The following is a 21021-nucleotide window of genomic DNA, read 5'->3' on the forward strand; positions in this document are numbered from 1 at the left end:
GCGGCATGCTACCAGTGTTAAAGACTGCGATGGAGCTCCGTATGCCACGGCAAACTGGCTGACACTGACGGCGGCGGTGCACAAATGCTGCGCAGCTAGCGCCATTCGACGGCCAACACCGCGGTTCCTGGTGTGTCCGCTGTGCCGTGCGTGTGATCATTGCTTGTACAGCCCTCTCGCAGTGTCCGGAGCAAGTATGGTGGGTCTGACACACCGGTGTCAATGTGTTCTTTTTTCCATTTCCAGGAGTGTAGATAGAGAGGTACAAATTGACACACATGCTTGGAATGACATGGGTCTTTATTAGAACCAAAAAAATACAAACGTTCAAAAACTGTCAGACAGATGGCGCTTCATCTGATCAGAATAGCAATAATTAGCATAACAAAGTAAGACAAAACAAAGATGATGTTCTTTACAGGAAATGCTCAATATGTCCACCATCATTCCTGAACAATAGCTGTAGTCGAGGAATAACGTTGTGAACAGCACTGTAAAGCATGTCCGGAGTTATGGTGAGGCATTGGCGTCGGATGTTGTCTTTCAGCATCCCTAGAGATGTCGGTCGATCACGATACACTTGCGACTTCAGATAACCCCAAAGCCAATAATCGCACGGACTGAGGTCTGGGGACCTGGGGGGGCAAGCATGACGAAAATGGCGGCTGAGCACACGATCATCACCAAACGACGCGCACAAGAGATTTTTCACGCGTCTAGCAATATGGGGTGGAGCGCCATCCTGCATCAACGTCGTACGTTCCAGCAGGTGTTTATCAGCCAGGCTGGGGATGATGCGATTCTGCAAGATATCGGCGTACGTCTCACCCGTCAGGTAGCAGTTACAAAACCAGAATCACGCATTTCCTCGAAGAAAATAGGCCCGATAACGGTAGATGTGGTAAATCCAACCTATACCGTAACTTTCTCGTCGTGCAATGGAGCTTCCACGACAGTTCTAGGATGTTCGGTAGCCCAAATTCTGCAGTTGTGGGCGTTGACAGACCCTCGGAAGCTTCGTCGGTCCACAACACGTTACTTAACCAATCGTCATCTTTTGAAACGCCCACACCGCAAATGCTCTCCGCTTCATTAAATCGCCGGGTAACAGTTCATGACGCCGATGGATTTTGCACGGATAGCATCGGAGGGTACGCCTAAGTGCCGAGCAGACAGTAGTGTAATGGAATGCCGGTCCGACGTGCGACTGCACGAGCGCTGACTTCCCCGTGCATAGGCGAACCCTCTAGTCTCCGTTTCGTCCTGAACTGTCTCAGATGGATAGAGCGTCTGCCATGTAAGCAGGAGATCCCGGGGTCAAGTCCCGGTCGGGGCACGCATTTTCAACATGTCCCCAATGAAGTATATCAACGCCTGCTTGCAGCTAGGGTGTCCATTTAATTATCATTTCATTTCTAGCAAAGCTGCATGGTCATTGACGGTAACTGTTCTTTCGGGAACAGATACTACCGTCATATATAGTTAAAAATATGGGTTCCCGGCCTTTGACCTTCTTGTGCGAACGCACACGCTATGCCCGAACTCGTACGGGACTTGGTAGATTAATCTGCCACGAGTAATGAGTATGATGGGCAAACATCTATTAGGCGCACTACGAATGTAGTGTTGTGGACGTGTTGGGAATGTGGATCTCACGGGGAGCGTGCAAGGGATAAGTCCCTGCAGACGCACTATCCTCTGTGCCCGCGGTGGCTCAGATGGATAGAGCGTCTGCCATGTAAGCAGGAGATCCCGGGTTCGAGTCCCGGTCGGGGCACACATTTTCAACATGTCCCCAATGAAGTATATCAACGCCTGCTTGCAGCTAGGGTGTCCATTTAATTATCATTTCGTGTCTCAGCAGCATTACGCCTTGTGCTCGGTCGGCCACTACGGGGTCTATCGTCTAAAGAACCCGTGGCTTCGAACTTCGAGATCGTTCTCGCCACAGCTGCGTTTGTCAACAGACCTTTACCCGTTCGAACCCCCTTCCTATGGCGATAGGATCGTGACGCTGAACTAGCACATTCCCCATTCTGATAATACAGCTTCACTAAAAGCGCCTTTTCAGATAACGTCAACATGCTGCGACTGCTGGCGCATTTGATTCTCTCTCTCATTACAGCTCCTCTCATACACGATTGTCATGCGCAGTCACTGACGTTTTGCTGTCCGTCTGTAGGACATTTTGTGAACTTTGTTTTTTTTTTTTTTTTTGTTCTAATGAAACCCCATGTCATTCCAAGCATGTGTGTCAATTTTTACCTCTCTATCTACATTATTCCGTGGTTTGTTAAGTTTTCAAATTTATACTGACTTTTTGATCACCCGGTACTTTTGTTACCGCGTAACGCGCCCGGAGCGCCACCTGGAGGCATCCACTGTCGACGTGGGCAGCGGTCATAATGATTTGGCTGATCAGGGTAATACACATGTCACGAGACAGTATAATTCACGATGCTCACACCCCACAAAATGACGAAAGGAAAAAATTTTTATCACTTAACTACGCTATTGATGTTCATCCAATAAAACGTCAGCACCAAGCATGCCGTTTTGATTTGTTACTTCTTCACTACTAACTCTATTCACAGCCACTGAACGTACAGGGTGTTTCAAAAATGACCGGTATATTTGAAACGGCAATAAAAACTAAACGAGCAGCGATAGAAATACACCGTTTGTTGCAATATGCTTGGGACAACAGTACATTTTCAGGCGGACAAACTTTCGAAATTACAGTAGTTACAATTTTCAACAACAGATGGCGCTGCAGGTGATGTGAAACATATAGAAGACAACGCAGTCTGTGGGTGCGCCATTCTGTACGTCGTCTTTCTGCTGTAAGCGTGTGCTGTTCACAACGTGCAAGTGTGCTGTAGACAACATGGTTTATTCCTTAGAACAGAGGATTTTTCTGGTGTTGGAATTCCACCGCCTAGAACACAGTGTTGTTGCAACAAGACGAAGTTTTCAACGGAGGTTTAATGTAACCAAACGACCGAAAAGCGATACAATAAAGGATCTGTTTGAAAAATTTCAACGGACTGGGAACGTGACGGATGAACGTGCTTGAAAGGTAGGGCGACCGCGTACGGCAACCACAGGGGGCAACGCGCAGGTAGTGCAGCAGGTGATCCAACAGCAGCCTCAGGTTTCCGTTCGCCGTGTTGCAGCTGCGGTCCAAATGACGCCAATGTCCACGTATCGTCTCGTGCGCCAGAGTTTACACCTCTATCCGTACAAAATTCAAACGCGGCAACCCCTCAGCGCCGGTACCGTTGCTGCACGAGAGACATTCGCTAACGATATAGTGCACAGGATTGATGACGGCGATATGATTGTGGGCAGCATTTGGTTTACTGATGAAGCGTATTTTTACCTGGACGGCTTCGTCAATAAACAGAACTGGCGCATATGGGGAACCGAAAAGCCCCATGTTGCAGTCCCATCGTCCCTGCATCCTCAAAAAGTACTGGTCTGGGCCGCCATTTCTTCCAGAGGAATCATTGGCCCATTTTTCAGATCCGAAACGATTACTGCATCACGCTATCTGGACATTCTTCATGAATTTGTGGCGGTACAAACTGCCTTAGACGACACTGCGAACACCTCGTGGTTCATGCAAGATGGTGCCCGGCCACATCGCACGGCCGACGTCTTTAATTTCCTGAATGAATATTTCGATGATCGTGTGATTGCTTTGGGCTATCCGAAACATACAGGAGGCGGCGTGGATTGGCCTCCCTATTCGCCAGACATGAACCCCTGTGACTTATTTCTGTGGGGACACTTGAAAGACCAGGTGTACCGCCAGAATCCAGAAACAATTGAACAGCTGAAGCAGTACATCTCAGCTGCATGTGAAGCCATTCCGCCAGACACGTTGTCAAAGGTTTCGGGTAATTTCATTCAGAGACTACGCCATATTATTGCTACGCATGGTGGATATGTGGAAAATATCGTACTATAGAGTTTCCCAGACCGCAGCGCCATCTGTTGTTGAAAATTGTAACTACTGTAATTTCGAAAGTTTGTCCGCCTGAAAATGTACTGTTGTCCCAAGCATATTGCAACAAACGGTGTATTTCTATCGCTGCTCGTTTAGTTTTTATTGCCGTTTCAAATATACCGGTCATTTTTGAAACACCCTGTACTTGCAAAATTGTATCATTGTACGACACACTTTTCGGGAGATATGACCAGTGAAGGACTAAGAGGGGGTAGGAGGGGGGTGGGACGGAAATATCAGCCCACCCTCAGCCTCTGGTCCTGGGGGGGGCCTTGAATCTCGAGGGCCTCGATCACACAATTTTTAATCAGATCTCAAACTAGGCTAAAATAGGTTCAGTAAAGAAGAGACTGTTTGAAGCTTGAGACGCCGCACATATACAAAATATATGCAAAATAAATGTCTGAAAAACTGCAGAGGATGCATCAAGAGACAATTAATAGTAGCTGGAAAAAGATGACCGAGGCCACACAGATGTGTGATTCTGGCCAACGAGTCCAGATATTGGACTGTGCAGTTTCCACCTTTCCGGCATACTGAAAGGACATCTTGGGTGAAGTCATTTTCCGATGATGAGTAGAATCACATTGGTTCTCAAATGGTTCATGACTGACAAGCCAATCTGTGTCGCCAAGGAATTGAAAGACTGGTGGAACGTTCCGACAGAGGTTTTGGTGACGGTGTTAAAAACACTGTCATGTACCTGAGATACTTTGAAGAGTAGTCCAGCAATCAATAAAAGTTATTTGGCCTGCCAAAATACTGTGGAATTGATTCTTTTATGTGTGTCTGTTGGTATTACTGCATATTTTGTCTCATGGAAGCGAGGACTGGACAGCAAGTCTGCCTCACAGTCTATTAGTTTTCTAGAGCGATTTTTTCCTTTGCTACGTTTCACATATTTATACATCATTTAATGGCTGCTGTAATGCCCTACAAATGCCATTTGAAATGGATGCAGGTTTTAAGGCATCATTAAAAAAGATATTGTCACCAAGTGTGAACATCTTCAATGGTAGGGATCAGGGTATTTGTAAAGTTGCAGCTCTTCATTGTATTGACAGTATCTTAACTAATTTAGATACATTTCGCCACGTGATACAATCCATCAACATCTCTCCCAACAGAAGGCAACAATCATTTCAAGCCATCAACTTGACACAACTGCTCTGCCACTTGGGTATTGTTTGACACTTGTACCATATCATTAGTGAATACGTGCTTGACTTATTTATAGCATTCATTATTGCTAAATAACCTGAGACTGTCACAGAGTTCCTGTGCAAATCAGGTGCGCTGTATATCCTCTCAGATGAGACTGGAATTAACAGTGAAGTTGACTGTTTGTTGCAGACTCTCAGACAGCTAGTAACTCTGATCCTCTCTGGACAGCCTGTAGAAGACAGCTAGCAATGTTGTCGAATTCTTGTGTGAAATGACAATATTAACTCTGCTACAAACTCATTTGACTGGAGATCATTAGTTTTGTGCGGGTAGCTTGAAAGGAATTAATGGTGTTTCCGTACTTAGAATTATATTCTACATGATGTACTATGCAGTGCCATGCACAGAATATTAGAAACAAGAATGTACAGTTTGTGTGCACATCTATTGTGAAATGCAGCTCATTCAAGTGTAACATCTTGTTTCAAGCCTTTGTCTTTGACACACAATATTCATCTACAATATAAGTGTAATTACTTCAATGCAGGAAACTAGCCCAAAGTTGGTTCTGACAAAACTACTGAGGGATTTGGCCTGGAAAATGAGATAACAAGTGTTCTGTCATTTCCTGGCAGAAAGCCAATTGCACCCCACACTGTAGGCGGTGCCAAAGCTACAGCTGTTTTTGCCTATCTGAGAGGGCAAAGGTATTGAGGGCAGAGAGCACACCGGCACAGCTTGAAATCATCGAGCTAATGTCCACAGTAAATGGAAGTCAGTCTGTCAAGGAGCAGCAGAACTGACTGGACTTTGAGGCGTTTGCCGCTGGAGCCAAGTTACGGATGGCAGCTGACCACACGACTGAGCCAGGAGGACAGATGGGTCAGGGTTATCTTTGTTTCACAGAAGTCTGTTCCTGAAGTGCACAGACAGGGATAGCGCCTTGTGCTATGATGTGTCTTGCATACATAGCTTCCCAAGGGGTTAGTACGAGTGATATTTTCTCCGAAACTGTATGGCTGACTGTGTACTAACAGGAAATAGAACAGGCACTAGTGCAATGGAACTCGCGTCGACAGCAAGTCCTTACAAGTTGACCATGTAACATTGCTGTCTTCAGCTGTTCTATGTAAAGATGTCTCTGCTTGGTTGTTGAGTAAAGATGAATATGCTACTGATTCAAGTTACTATTTTATTATTCCATTTTGTCTCTGGAGAGTTTTGAGTACATTGTACTACAGCTAGATTTCTTTTGTCTAGGGCATAGTGTAAATTAATTCAACCATTTTGATATCATTGTTGATCCTGTATTTATGAAGAAGACAGGTGAAAATTTGTCCCAGATTGCGATTTAAACCCGGATTTCCTCCTTAACGTGCATTGTCATCTTGGCTGCCTAGGCTATCCTGAGCCACTTCATATATCAATTCCTATCTTGTTGTATACAAGCAGCATCCATGTCTATTCTTCTCCTGCTGGCAGTTCACAAAATCAGCATCACCTAGTGAGGAATGACTGCTAGTCAGACACATGAATGATCATTTAGGAAACTGTACAACTTGTTGGATGTTTGAGGAGTGCTGTGGTGAATGTCTTCAACACATGGTGACATCAAAGTGAAACCACATCCAGACGTCATGGGGATGGGCAACCACCCCACATTACAGACGTCTGATACCATAGGCTGGACAGATCGGTAAAACGGAACAGGCAGGGAACTGCGGTGGAACTGACATCAGACTTTAATGCTGGTGTATGTTAACACACAGTGCACCAAACACTCCTAATGGTGGGCCTTTGCAGCCAATGACCCATGCATGTGCCAATGCTAACACCATAACATCACGAAATACAACTGAAATGGGCATGTGACCAAAGGCTCTGGATTTTGACGCAGTGGCGACGTATTGCATGGTCTGATGAATCCCAACAACTTCATATCCGCGCAGTCTGAGGCACCTTGTCACGGGTCACGCAGCTTGCCCCCCCCCCCCCCCCCTCGGAGGATCGAGTCCACCCTCGAACGAGTGTGTGTGTGTGTGTGTGTGTGTGTGTGTGTGTGTGTGTGTGTGTGTGTGTGTGTGTGTGCGCGGGCGCGCGCGCGCGCTTTTTTTACTTAGCGTAAGTTAAAGTTTGATTAAATCGTGTATAAGTCTAGTTCCCAAAAATTACTACTTCATCATACCAGTGGGAGGGTGCGAATCCATCTTTCAGGGGAACAGCTCCTTGACACCTATACTGTGGAATGAAGACAACCTGGCATTATGCTCCTTATGCTATGGGTGACATTCGCATGGACATTCATGGGTCCAGTGGAGCGCATTCAAGGCACCACAACAGCCAAGGGGTATCTTACACTGGTTGCAGATCACATACACCGCTATCTGATTTCCCAACAGCAGTAGCATTTTTCAGCAAGATAATGCAGCATGCCATAAAGCCAGAACTGTGATGGCGTGCTTCAAGGAATAGAGTGGCAAATTCCAATTGGTGTGCTGGCCCCCCAGCTCTGTACCAAACTGATATCATCTGGGATGTGACTGAACGAGAAGTGAGAGCTCATTGCCTCCTCTCTGGAATTTATGGTGTTACCTGTGCTGAAGGTGGACCTATCGTAGGCACTGAACTCTGTTAGTTGTATTTTTCTTTCATTTAGCAAGTCTTTAGATGCTGTTCTTGTATCTTAGGCACAGGGTTTTCTCTGATTAAAAGATTTGCTGTATTCATTGTCTGTTATTGAAAGATTGTCTGTTGAGGTTCTACCATTACTGTGCACATTTTAATAAATTTTATCATTTGTCTGGAATTCTCTTGGTGATTCTGGTGTTAATAAACTGTGGATTGTGATAAACATGTACACCCTCACAAGCCTCAATCACTTCCAGTCCTCAGCCTATGCTGCTGCTAAGTCTACCATATCACATGGACAGTTTTCAATCCTATAAAAAAATGTACTACTGCACAATATGAAATGTCCTGTGAAGGTCTTAGTACAAATTATTCTAGACTCAAATCACACTTGTTTTAAGAACAGTGACAAGGATTTATGTGGAATCCTCACTTAAGTCTCAAACTCCCAGGCACATTGAAGCGATGTGCTGGGCCAGGACTCAGACTGGAAACCTTGCCTTTTGCAAGTGGTGCCTGTACTGACTGAGCTATTCAGACAGTACTCGAGACCCAGCCTTCCCGATTCACCTCAGTCAAGATTTTTCTCCTTTTTTCCTAATTTCAAAAAAGTTCTTCTGCATTATTCACTTGACCAGCGTTTCTGGGAGAATGGATTCTGTGGAGGAATGGCTTCGCTACAGTCTATGGGATTGTTAAACACCATTAAGAGATTAGGTGTTAGGCCTCTTCCGACTGCTGCCTATAAGACAGTACAAGGAGTTGTCTACGATACGGGACAAGCTATTAGCATGTTGCCAATTCCTCTAGTCACTATTGCCAGTAGATGATTCGTGATGAAGCCACCGCTCCTTTACTCGACGAGCTCCTCATCTGGCCTCCAAGACTGTGTAGACATCCCTACCTCAGAAAAATCCAAGGTGATATCAGTAATCGAATTTGAGTCCTTCCACACTGAAGACAGTGGCACTAACTACTCAGCTACAGAGTCAGTCCCTAGGGAATTGTTTCCAGAATAAATCTCTCATTAAATCGAGAAGTTTCAAAACAGTGTGCACTTCAATGCAGGGTGAAAGACACATTCTGAAAATAATTCCCTAGGCCAGAAGCATTCTCTGTGATAATCTTCTTTCCGAATTTGCCACTGCATCTACATGCTAGAGAGCATCTGCAAAGTTAGGGAAGAGTTACTGGCAGAAATTAAGCTACACTCTGAAATTTAAAGTATCACTTAATCAAGTAGTGTACAAGGTGATGTTCGTAGTAGAATGTGAACATAGAATTATTAATATATAACACAACAGTTCACAACAATGAACACCTGGAAAGAAGCTCTAAAGTTGGAAGGAACGAGTAGGATACACCTTTGGAATCAGACATTTAGCTTTTAGCTGGAAACTGGAAGGATGCACAAAAATGCTGGAGGTCTTGCATGAAATCACAGGAAATACTTGGAGGTAAAATATGGGAAGATAAACAGGACATATAAATACTTCGAAGAATGGGTCTAACTCAGTGGACTAGATAAAGAAGCAGTCAAAGTTACAGAGAGAAAATTAGACCTTGCTTACAAACTAACACAGGACAGGGATGACACACGAGTGATATCATACAAGGTAAATAAAAAGGGACAGCTGAAAGAATTTCAAAAGAAGGAAAGGAAGATTCTCAAGAACATCCTTGGATCCCGGACTCTTAAGATTACTGATGGGACTTGAAAAAATAGGGAAAACAAGGAGCTCTGTAAGTACACTGAAAAGATCATGGACCAATGTGGAAACAACAGGTGAAACTTTGCCAACATCAAAAAAGAATAGACAAAAATCAACTGAGCATTTAAAAAATAACAATAATAAAATCTTCAGTTACATCATAGCATTAAATCCACCTCTAAGTGGGTAGAATGCACAATATCGCAATAGGTCAGTGGTAGTCAACCTGGTCCCAGTGAACTTCTGGTGAGAATTCCGCTTTCAGAAGATGTCTACAAAGATTTTAATAAGTAATTATTATTTTATGCTTTCAATTGGGTAAATCTGCTTTACGAATTTTATGAAGTTATTTATCTACCCTATCAATCACCATTTCTGTGGAACCAGTGGACGATTAGAAAATTTCACTACTAGCAGAGATACAAAAGTGGGCAGTAGGTAAAAAAAGATTGATTGCCCTTGCACTATATTCCAAAACAAGGAAGAATTCAAAAACAAAATCAACAGCATAAAATTGTTTAAAGAGAAATCGCTAAACAAGAGATCCATATATTATGTTTCCAAGGAGGACAGAAACAAAAGAAATGAAAGAATGAAGAGTTTCTGGAAAGAGAGAAAAAGAAAGGCCAAGGAGCTTACATTGTAAGTCTGTAGTTGGCCAATCTTTCATCTTATTTCTCTACTCGCACTGGTGTCCCACTGCTAGTTGGAACAAGAATGAATAGAAGTGATTTATCCTGTGTTACTTATGAACTTCTTGGACCTCCAAGAAAGCTACACCATGTTGCTAACTGATAAAAGCTCAGAGAATGACATTAAGAGCAGCAGCAAATCAGTACCAAAGTATGCTCAGTTTACTGATGACAGTAGACTTTCTCTCCCCACAACTTTCCACACATATTAATGAATGCAGCTTCGGTGTTAACTACATAGCAAGCAAATGAGTTAACACATACCATAGTCCATTCGGTGAAAGACAATCCCAATAGCTGGCAGCACTGTTGCGAGCTTTCCACAATAAAGTGCAAACAAAAACAATAGCTGCCTACAGAGAAATCGCAACACTGATGTGTTGTCATGGAAATATATATCAAATCGTTTTACATGAGTGGTTGAGGTAGAGGTGCAAAGAAGCTGCACCAAGCGTACTGCCACTGCCAGTGCCAGGGATATTCTTTTCACTTTCACTAATTCTCCTGCGGATGGCAGCAATTTACTACACATGGGGAGTACATTAACAAAGACATACAGACCTAAATAGATGTCCACACTTACTGAGCAGTTTGCTACTCTCTCTCTCTCTCTCTCTCTCTCTCTCTCTCTCTCTCTCTCTCTCCCCCTCCATCTTTCTGTTCCCCATTATCCTATAAAACAGTATATGTCATGACCTTTAAAGATTAAGATCTGCTTTTATACAAACATGAATATTTATTATCAAATATCACAACAGACATTTATTACAAATTAAAGTCACATTTTATTCCCATTTAGGATTGTTTCTACCTGATAAACATCAATTGTGTAATAGTTTTCAAAAAGTTACATAGTAATATCTCATTTACAATTAAAAAACTGATTTTTTTCCATTATACCCAAAAACTGTGTGTCAAAAGCTATTGAGCACAAAAATGGTTTGTTAAATCATTTTAATCTGAATTACTTTACTAGTAGCTTGGATTATATACCTCCATCTTTATTTACAAATTTGCCTCATGGAATTATGACAGGACACAAATATCTAGATTTCTGTGTTCGAATTTATGCATGATGTACTGCAAACTTCAGTCCACAATGTATACTGAACTCATAATTAAAATCACCCTTCCAATGTTATTCATGCATGGATGAAATCAAATGTACAAAATTACTTGAACCATGCTGTTTTCTAGTTACATTACACACTAGAAGCCCTTTTGATAAAGCCACTGCTCCACAGGTAAATAAACATCTCCTTTGATTTTTATTAAGCAGCAGACCTCATGGACCATTGTAATAACAGGTTTCTTTACAACAGATTCCAGATGCTCTCTCAATTCACGTTCCATCAGCTGAAACAGGATATAAACATTCATGAACATAAAATTAATGTTGTACCTATGTAATATTAATAACATAACTAATCAAAGGCATAAAGTAATTATTAATAAAAGATGTATGCAATGAAATAATGCTTTTTTTGTTCTTTCCTCAAACCATCAAACTAAATAATAAAATACGTATTGTAAAAAAAAAAGAGAGATTAAAAAAAGGACTTTTTATGTGTGTGTCTACAGTTCCTGCTGTATTTTAACAGCTCTTGCACCAAATATACTGGTATTAGTTTTAAAAAAATTGCATTACACATCAAAATATTTCTTGTAATGTAAACACAAGAAATACATACAAAATCATGCCAAATGTATGGTTATTCAACAGATCTACGACTTTAAACAGCATGTATCCTATGTGAACTAAGTTTGCCTTCGACAAAAAAACAGTGGATTGCGATTAAAAATTTTCACTTCTAGAACAAACAGCAATCCTGTTAGTGACACTGTAGGTATGTGGACAGAAAATTCCCTCTGTGGCTGCTACTTTCACCCATAAACTCTTTTTACACAGTACAGGAATGTATTAGCTACAAGCGTTATTAACGGAAGAACTGAATTTTACATAAAATACTACTGCACTTAACATTTGTTATGGTACAAAGTACAACAATGACTTATGTCAGATGTAAAACAATTAAAAATATTTATACTTGTCAGTGAATAAAACACAACAGATACATACCCATATGTCGCCTTGGATATTGCGAACTACAGTTATACGCCGCTGTCCTCTGAACTGAATATTCAGATACACTGGCAGCATGTAGTTCTTATTCCGTTTCACAAAATATGGTAGTGATAAAGCAGCATCTAAACAAAAAGTCATATTAGACCAACTGACAATGTTCAATGTATACCACAAATGACAAAAATTATTTATAATTCAGAGTTCATCCGACAACATAAGTACATCATTCTGTTACAAAACAGTTAGGGGCCTATGTCACTGCTACAACCATCTGGTGCATTACTGCATCTCTGTTGACGAAAACTAAACTACTGATACTCTTCTGACTGGACAGTGACAAAAAATGTAAAAATGCACATATTTCTCGTTTGTTGTCTTTGTGCAAGTAAAAGTAAATATTTACATTTCGAATTACCTAGCAGAAACTTAAATAATTATATGCGATACACAGAACATTGCTGCAGCGTTATAACGAAGTACACGAACGTTACTGACTGACAGCTGAAACCTTTCACATTTCCGTCAAATATGATCCTTTATTGAATCAATGACACAGAATAAGAAGCCTGCTTTTGCTGTCAAGTAGCATACACAGATCACACAGATTGAGCTCGCTTTGTATTTTATAGTAATCATGGAGCTTTGTACAAAAGCAGTTTTCGAAAAATGGTTATGACACTGTTACAATATAACATTTCTTCGCGTCAAACAGTCGATTGATCACATTTGCCGTACGCTTTTTATTATCATTCCTAAAATACGTATGTCACAGTTCCTTGCTCGGCTCTGTATTAAAATTTACCTGAAGGTGGTTTCCAGCCAGATGGATAATCTGCCTTCAGCTTTGGCTGCGGTACAACTTTTGGCCCCAAAAGTCTTTCTACCCATTGCCATTCCTCGGGTGAGCTGGAGATTTCAAAGCCCGTATACAATTCCTTGGGGCCTTCCTCGGAACTAGATCTATACGAAGAATTTCTAGATAAGACCTACGAAATAAGATTTTTTTTCACAAAACATGCCTCTGCGTTAATCCAAGTTAAATCCGAGATGTCTTAACATATTTATGACAGTTGTATCGATGATCAATCTAATTCATATGTAAATATAGCAATATTATTGTATTTAAAACATAAATGCTTCGGAAAGAAAATAATATATTACCATGCGAAGGGAGGGTAACGTTTTAAGGCGACTGACATCTCGATAAAGACCGTAATGACCCCACAAACAAGAGTTTGGCGTAAATAGCGTAGTACAGCTCCTAATACCCACTCTGAGGGCTGCCATATTCGTGTTAGGGGTGTTACGCTTAGCGTCGTCATTCTTTTTGCTTTAGTCCAACATGGATGTAGGGCGCAAGTGCACAGTGCAGCATCGTACGCGCTAATGTTTCGTTTAAATCCCCTAAATCTCAAGTAATACATTGATTTTTGTGTTTATTGTGAACTTTAGTCTAGCATGCGGATTAAAATCATCCGACAGAGTGTGTAACTTTATGTAGTACAGTGAAATTCTTGATAATATATGTCTCTCGCAAGCTACGTGATTTTCTTCGCATAGGTGGCGCTAAATAACATGAAACAGGGAAGGTGATAGCGGTGTGTGTTCCCTATGCCTATATTTCAAAACGTTTTTTCGTGAAGTATATGAAATAGGCACTTGAATTTTAATGTTTCGAATGCAAAAAGAGGTATGTACATTCTACTGAAATGAACAATTTGAGACTTCGCAGCAGTGAAATGCACGAAAACATACTTCAAAAATTAGTGAAATTCGGGACTTTGCGTTCGTGTTTTGTTTGTCAATTAGTAAAGTTTTTGTGTTGCCTTACCCTTTAAGGTGTCTTTGTCATTGACTACTTGTCCTGCGGAAGTAAAGCTTGGATCACTATGAAACAATAAAACTAAATGAAAAAGTTGTACATTATTAACGATTAGTTGCTTGACGAATTGCCCTGCATGCATATTTTGCACTTTAGTAGTTGTAATGCGGAAACGTAGTGGCTTGACAATAAACTGTAGTATGTATGGACGACCATTTTTTTTTTAAAAATTGATAATACGGAAAATTTATAAAACCGTCGAATGAAACAGTAGGAAATCCCTCTGGCTGTGTTTCGCGCGGGTATAATATTTTTTACAAGTTTTTTAGAATATAATTTACAGACTTATCATATCTTTCTTCCGTCACATAATTTGTCTCCTTCTGTTTAATGTCGTGGCTAAACGAAACGCTATTCTTCCCATAAAAATTATACTTTTCTAAAAGTGCCCTGTACAGTAATTGCAAATTATTGTAAATCTTGTCATCACGCTTGCTCAGTGTCCTATTTCTTCGGAAGTTTGGCGTTTCGGAATTTTCGCTGTGTGAGAAACAGCTGCTTAGTTAAAACTGTAGATATTTTTATTTTTCTAGTCATTGGATCTGAGAATGTCATCTAACCTATTTATTCTTGCACTGATACTGTGTTTTGGCGATTAATTGTATGCATGCAATATTATAGTAGTGGTAGTTGCATTTTCTGCAGTAATGTAGCTTGGGTTTTCTGCAGTTTGACTGAAACCCTGCAACTTTTTTTCTAGTTGAGCTTCATTTAAAATCCTGAATTGGCTTAACTTTTTTTCAGACTTAGTTGTAATATTACTTTTAAGCTTTTAATATTCAAAGTATTTCCAGGTATCAGATTTTTCTTTTTCATATTTTGTAGGCCAGCCAATATGCTACTATGTTGTGCATCTATAGACAGACCTCTTTGACAAACATTATGTAGTGAGAAAGCAAAACCAAAAGGGGAACTGTGCACATCCATATTGATAATAATAAATTAAAAAGTTGAAAACACATATGGTAGTTTAAAAATGCTCAGCCATGTTTGGAGCCCTTTCTAGACTCTGAAACATGTTGTGAACTCTAACATCATATGAGAGTAGTGCAGTGTCATTGAAATGTATCAGGTAATGTATGTATAATCTACCATTATTATGTATGGAGGCCAGCAAGAATTTAGTTAAATGAAGCCTTTAACTTCAGAGTTTTTTCGCAGATGCTGTCAAAAGGATCTTTCTGGAATTTTTTGTTTTATAATAAGAGGTTACCCTTGCACTATTTACTGTCATGTAGCTCCCATTATAATTAATTATGATTCAGTACTGCCAAACATAAATTATAGATGTTGTTTCTATGTATTAGGAATTAATCTATGCTTCCATCCTATCATGCAGACTCTTTTTGTTTTGTATGTTACAGATATTTTATATTTTATGTTAACTCCTGTGCAGAAATGTTAATGGCTCAAAGCAGTGAACCTCTTCTCAAATATTCCCGTACAACTCCAAGTTGGAACTTGAATTCTTTGGTTCATCGGTCAGTTTGCGCATACTATCTCCCCTTTAACATTTGAGACTGTGCTAGCTCAAAAATCCTCACCCTTGTTATTATTAAATCAATGTTTCATTTGTGTTAAAGAGGGAATCAGTTTCTTCAAAAATGTGTTCCTTTTAATACAACAATTGAAGTTGTGGAATAATAAAACCACAGAAAAAAATTATTTCCATGAAAATGCTCTTTTATCAAACCTGGCGTAATAACTGTAGCTGTTATGTAAATATGATTACATTTTCAGCATGGTGGATGTAGTCTTCATTTGTGTACTACATATGCTTACCGCAGGAGTGATGTGTGCTCCTAAAACACATCATGCATTCTGTATGAATATTTGACAAAAACGTTGTGCTGTCATCTTGGTTTACATATTCTGATCTTGTAAAATTCAAAAGCTTCCCTTCTTTCTTGAAATGAGTGTATTGTGTGTTCAGTGTAAGTTATATGATAAAAGCAACATAAGTGTTCTTTCTTGTTGACAAAGAATTATTTTTTCCTTGCCCTAGTAATGATTGTTATCTTCAGAGCTTCCTATACAACAGTTAAGATAATGTGTATACAAGCAACGTTGTTCCCCAAGTACTGACGTTTGGTTCTTTAGAAAACCAGTTGTGTAAGAGTATTTATATTGAGGTGCTCCCACTTAATATTCTCCATCAGTTCCCTACATGATCTTTGTAACTGTTTAGTTTTGTGCCTTGACCCCAGACTATAACAAAATTCATTCAACTAGCTTTCTTAATTGTTGTGATGGTTCGTGTGCTTACAGACTACCACTCTCCACCCTTCTTAAGCATTTTGATATAATAATTTGGAACTATTGTCAGCTGTTCACTAAAATTACTCTAGAAGAATAATGAGCTTGTACATTACAGGCAGTTTCCCAGGAATTGCATCAGTTAATGTAATATTAAAGATTACGTTTTTCTCTTTTTGTAGGTCACTTAATTACCCAGCCTTTTGCAGCAGAACAGAACCAGTGACAGTTAGTAAATGATAGTGTTCTTGTCTATGTCCCCTTAAGAGCAACGCTTTGTCTCACACACTTGTGACAATAGCTGAGCAGGGGTCGCTTAACAGCTTGGTGAGTCGTGTAGCAGCAGAGATCTTGTACTCCAACTGTAGCTATAAGGCAGTCGTGTGACACAGCAATATAAGTTTTAATGTTTTCAGTAGTGCCTTGACACACCCATAATTCATGTACATGTGAGGTATAGGTTCAGTACATCAGTTTAAGATTGCTTTCATATTGTGTAAGAAAACTTTGGTATAATGGATCCACTTACACAGGGTTTTCCTGTCATTGAAACAGATGCTTATTTGCGGAGTAACTGTGTCGATTCAGAGCTGAAAAATGTGTGTTCACTTCATTGTATGTGCCTGATATGATTACTCAAGATTGTTCACACTGTTTCAGGTGTCTATGCTAATGACTGACAGGGGAGATGGCAGCACGTGAAAAAAAGCCAGCTGCAAGCAAACAGTTGGGAAACCGTAGAGATGCTGACAGTAGCAAAACTTCGTTGACAGTTTCGACTATAAAGAAATTTAATAGTTTGGCTGATGCAAAGAAGGATCTGCTGAAGCTATCGGAGGATGTAGCTTCAGCCACAAAGAAACCAATACCTGGAGTAAGCATGTCATTATTGTGAATAACTCTTGCAGATTTATGTTTTGGTATCTTACATAGCTAAGCTTAAGTATATAAAACAAGTCAAAATGCACATCCCGTAATGCAAGAAGTGGAAAAGTTTCTGAAATCTGTTTTTTTTTTCTTCACTCAAAAACTTGTCATTTGCAATAAAGCTCTGTGGAGACTTTCCTGGGTTCCTGATTAGTTATAAGTACATTTATTTTGTTAATTACTAGAAATTGCAGATTTATGCACTGAAAAAAGTTTAGCTAATAATCTTCTGTTTCATTGGACGTCTTACGTCATCACCATCTCCTCCTGCACGTTTTAGGCTTTGCCTGTTACTACATCGACTTAGAGAGATTAGTCCAAGTCCTTCCATCTGGCTTTGGGTCTCTTCATCCTGTCGGTTTGTATTTGTAAAGTATTTTTTGAAGTCTGTCATGTATGTTGCTACATGCCTGAAAAGTCTCATTTCCATACTCCGGATTTTTAGTGGTCCTTTTTTTTTTGTTGTTGTTGTTTAGTTTTCGCTTCTGTACATTACAACTAGGAATGACTGTGTTTCGTAAAATTTCAGAATTCTCTCTTTTCTTACTTTTCTTTGCAAGGTTCATGTAGTACTACCATTAAGTTAAAACTTTTTCTATCTTATGTTCAAAAAAATTTCATCTTTATGTGATACATTGCATCCCAAGTGTTTAAATTTACTTGCTGTCCTATTTTCCCATTTGGATGTAATTTTGTTTCTTCTATAAAAACTATTGCCTTTTTTTTTTTTTTTTTTTAAATCAGGTGTCTGTAAGTTGCATGAAGATCAGATCCTTTGTAGTTAAGATACTGCTCTTAGTAGGTTATTCTCACTGTTAGTAATTATTATTCAGTCATCTGCTGATGACATATGACATTGTCAGTATGTAGTCTGGTTGTTCAAAGTTGAAAGAGTAAGACCTTAGTTCATTTATCCTTTTCAAAAACATTTGCTTTATGTAGATCTTAATTAAAAAGCATGGGTGGTAAACTGCATCCTCAGTAAACCTAGGTTCATACTCTCTCTGTTTTGATTATTTTTGCCTGCAATAGATATCTGACTCTTCATACATACTTTTTATAACATTTAATAAATAATAATAATAAAGTTGTTAAGTTCCTGGAAGAGCATGCGTCTTTTAATGTGTCTTACTATTTTCCAAAAGATTACATACTGACACGATTGATACAAAAGTGCCCAAGCAGTATTTGTATAGGTACTGATTTTTTGGAAAAAAAAAGAGACTCCCAGGAGAACATCTTGATAATCTAGCAAACTTTTTAGACTGTGATGTTTTTAATTACTTAAGAGATAACTGTTGTATCTTACTTTATTAATGTAACTCCATTTTAGAACACATGGGGGTGGCAGAGACTAAATGTCAAAAGAATGTAGTAAGGGACGAGTGAGATAAGGAGAGAAACAATACAAATTGCCTAAGGAAAAATACTGATAGCTGCATAAGATGAACTTCATCTCACTCTTACAATATTTACTTAGCTCCTTAGGTGGTATTATTCTGCAACATATTTGAATTTAATCAGTTAAAGAATTGTACGAACATAATTTGTAGTTTGGCATTGGTAGAAAGTGGGAGAAAAAATATGCAAGCAGATGGTGAAAGGTTGTTCTAGGCAATGCTAATCAGAGGTATTGTCTAAGTTTTGAAAAGTCTGAAAGCCTGTGTGGCAGTGGAGTTTTTGAGGAAGAAAACAAAAACTTAATGAAACAAATACGTGATAGGTAGCAAAAGACAGAAAACAGTGAGGAGAAATTGGCAAATAAGAATAATTGAGGGAGCAAATGCCTGAGATGAGGGGATGTGTTGAAAGGCAGAACACACAGAAACAGAATGAAACACAACAAAGGGCAAGGGGGATGAAATTGGAAGGAAATAACAAAGTTAAATGGTACAGTTACAGTTAATACTTGAGAAGTTGGAATAATATAGAAAGATTATAAGATATATCGGAAAATTACTAAGAAAATAGTGAAAATGAAATTTAATCAGATGAAAAGTTAGTCAGTAACACCCAGAGAGATAAGTAGGCAGGTGGCACAGAAAACAATAGAGAATGATAAGTTAATATTTGGTGCTCTATTTGTATCCTATTTAAGTAATTTTATGATGCATTGATTCAAAGTTGTGAAGCTCTCTTTAATATCTAGTGAAAAGTATAATTTCGATCAGAAATAAACTGGTATTCATCACATTTCTTTATATCTTTCACATCCACTTTTTTTTTTTTAAGTTAATGCACAGTTTGCTATGGAATATGTAAGTATAAAAGCAATTTAAAAATGGTGTAGAGTACTGAGCTGTCGTTAGCTTACTTGCCGATTAAACATTAGTGTTGACTTTGACCCGTAGAGTTTGAGTAGGAGTGTAAAATATTTGCTGTTAAAGTATGCTATCTCAATAAAGGTCTTCAGTAGTTGACTGAAGGCCTGATGATGAAGATGTACTTTGGAATTTGAAATTATTAGTAAAATATAATATTGTATGCCAGGAAATATAGTTGTCATTCTAAGCTTTTGATTCTACAGTGTACGTACATAGTTTTGGCAGCACAGATTTGATGTAAATTGTATCAAAAGGAAAATTCAACCAAGAAAGCTGTTAAATTACATTTGATTGTGGCTGAACAGTACGCATCTGAATGAGGTGAAATTCCTAGTTCTACTGACAGGAACACTTAAATGAACATCCATTCATTTATATTTGTTCACCATTCTTCTTTCTTGTCTAATTACATTATACTTCATGTGTGTTATAAATTTTAATTAATTGTTATATAACCACTAATTAAGAATAAAGACAATTTTTATTAAAAATTGTAATTCAGTGTTTATTAATTAATATTTCCATTTGTTAAGATGTATAAAGAATTTAAATAAAAGAAAAAAGAAGTGTTCCTACAAAAACTTGTACACTATACACTCGGCTGCAGACAACTACATTGTTGCTCCACATTCTTTAATATTTAATACAGGTAAACATTCAAACAATCCATAAAGTATTTTTTTTTTTTTTTTTTTTTTTTTTTTTTTTTTTTTTTTTTTTTTTTTTTTTTTTTAGAATTGCATTGTACTGCTTTAGGAAATTGATTGCCATCACTGATCTTCAAATCCTGTAAGTGAGGAGGGCAGAGCAGTCTGTTAGGTCCCCTTGTTTCGTAAATATCTCATATCATTGTACATCAGACTCATGTAGGAGCATAAATTTCCAAAATTCAAACTAAAAAGATCAGCGATGTGAGTAGACAAAATAGATTAGAATGGACTTCAGGCAGTAAGACTGTCTTCTACTCCCTTCAATGGCTTACCAACTGTACCTCAGAAACTGATAGGTGAAGGTGGTACAGAGAACTATTTTAATAAATTCAGCTAATATCAGTTTAAAATTATATTCTGTAAAAACTTGTATTATATACATGATGTCCCAGAAAAATGCCAACAACATTTATGATGTTGTGCAGAAAGGCACAATGACCAGTTTCCAAGAAGGAACCTGAATCCATAAATGCCTAGCTTGGGCACTAAAAAGTGATGAATTCTGAGATGATTTGCGTTTCACATTACGTCAATAAATGCAACTTAAGTAGTACATTGACCAGTTCACATTACAAATGAGCTGCGAGCTGTTTACCTCCTACGTCAGTGCTGAGCCTCGAGCACATGA

The 21021-nt window shown here is 39.1% G+C and overlaps 1 protein-coding gene, 1 long non-coding RNA gene and 1 other non-coding gene across 3 annotated transcripts; 2 read left to right on the forward strand and 1 right to left on the reverse strand.

Moving 5' to 3' along the window:
• Positions 1-1702: 1702 nt before the first annotated feature.
• On the forward strand, positions 1703-1777 carry Trnat-ugu (transfer RNA threonine (anticodon UGU)). Its single transcript has one exon. It is a non-coding gene; the product is annotated as a tRNA-Thr (tRNA).
• Positions 1778-10957: 9180 nt separating this feature from the next.
• Positions 10958-13601, reverse strand: LOC126106870 (probable 39S ribosomal protein L49, mitochondrial). Its single transcript, XM_049913270.1, has 4 exons — positions 13456-13601; positions 13097-13280; positions 12289-12416; positions 10958-11564 (listed from the first exon to the last, which is right to left on the reverse strand). Exons 1-4 carry the CDS (start codon positions 13579-13581, stop codon positions 11418-11420), a joined length of 585 nt encoding a protein of 194 aa, XP_049769227.1. The 5' UTR covers positions 13582-13601; the 3' UTR covers positions 10958-11417.
• Positions 13602-13642: 41 nt separating this feature from the next.
• Positions 13643-20151, forward strand: LOC126106871 (uncharacterized). The gene is made up of 3 exons (XR_007523402.1): positions 13643-13984; positions 16615-16759; positions 17093-20151. It is a non-coding gene; the product is annotated as an uncharacterized LOC126106871 (long non-coding RNA).
• The last annotated feature ends 870 nt before the right edge of the window (positions 20152-21021 follow it).

The sequence above is a fragment of the Schistocerca cancellata genome, chromosome 10 (genome assembly GCF_023864275.1).
Source record: "Schistocerca cancellata isolate TAMUIC-IGC-003103 chromosome 10, iqSchCanc2.1, whole genome shotgun sequence".
Classification (NCBI taxonomy): Eukaryota; Metazoa; Arthropoda; class Insecta; order Orthoptera; family Acrididae; genus Schistocerca; species Schistocerca cancellata.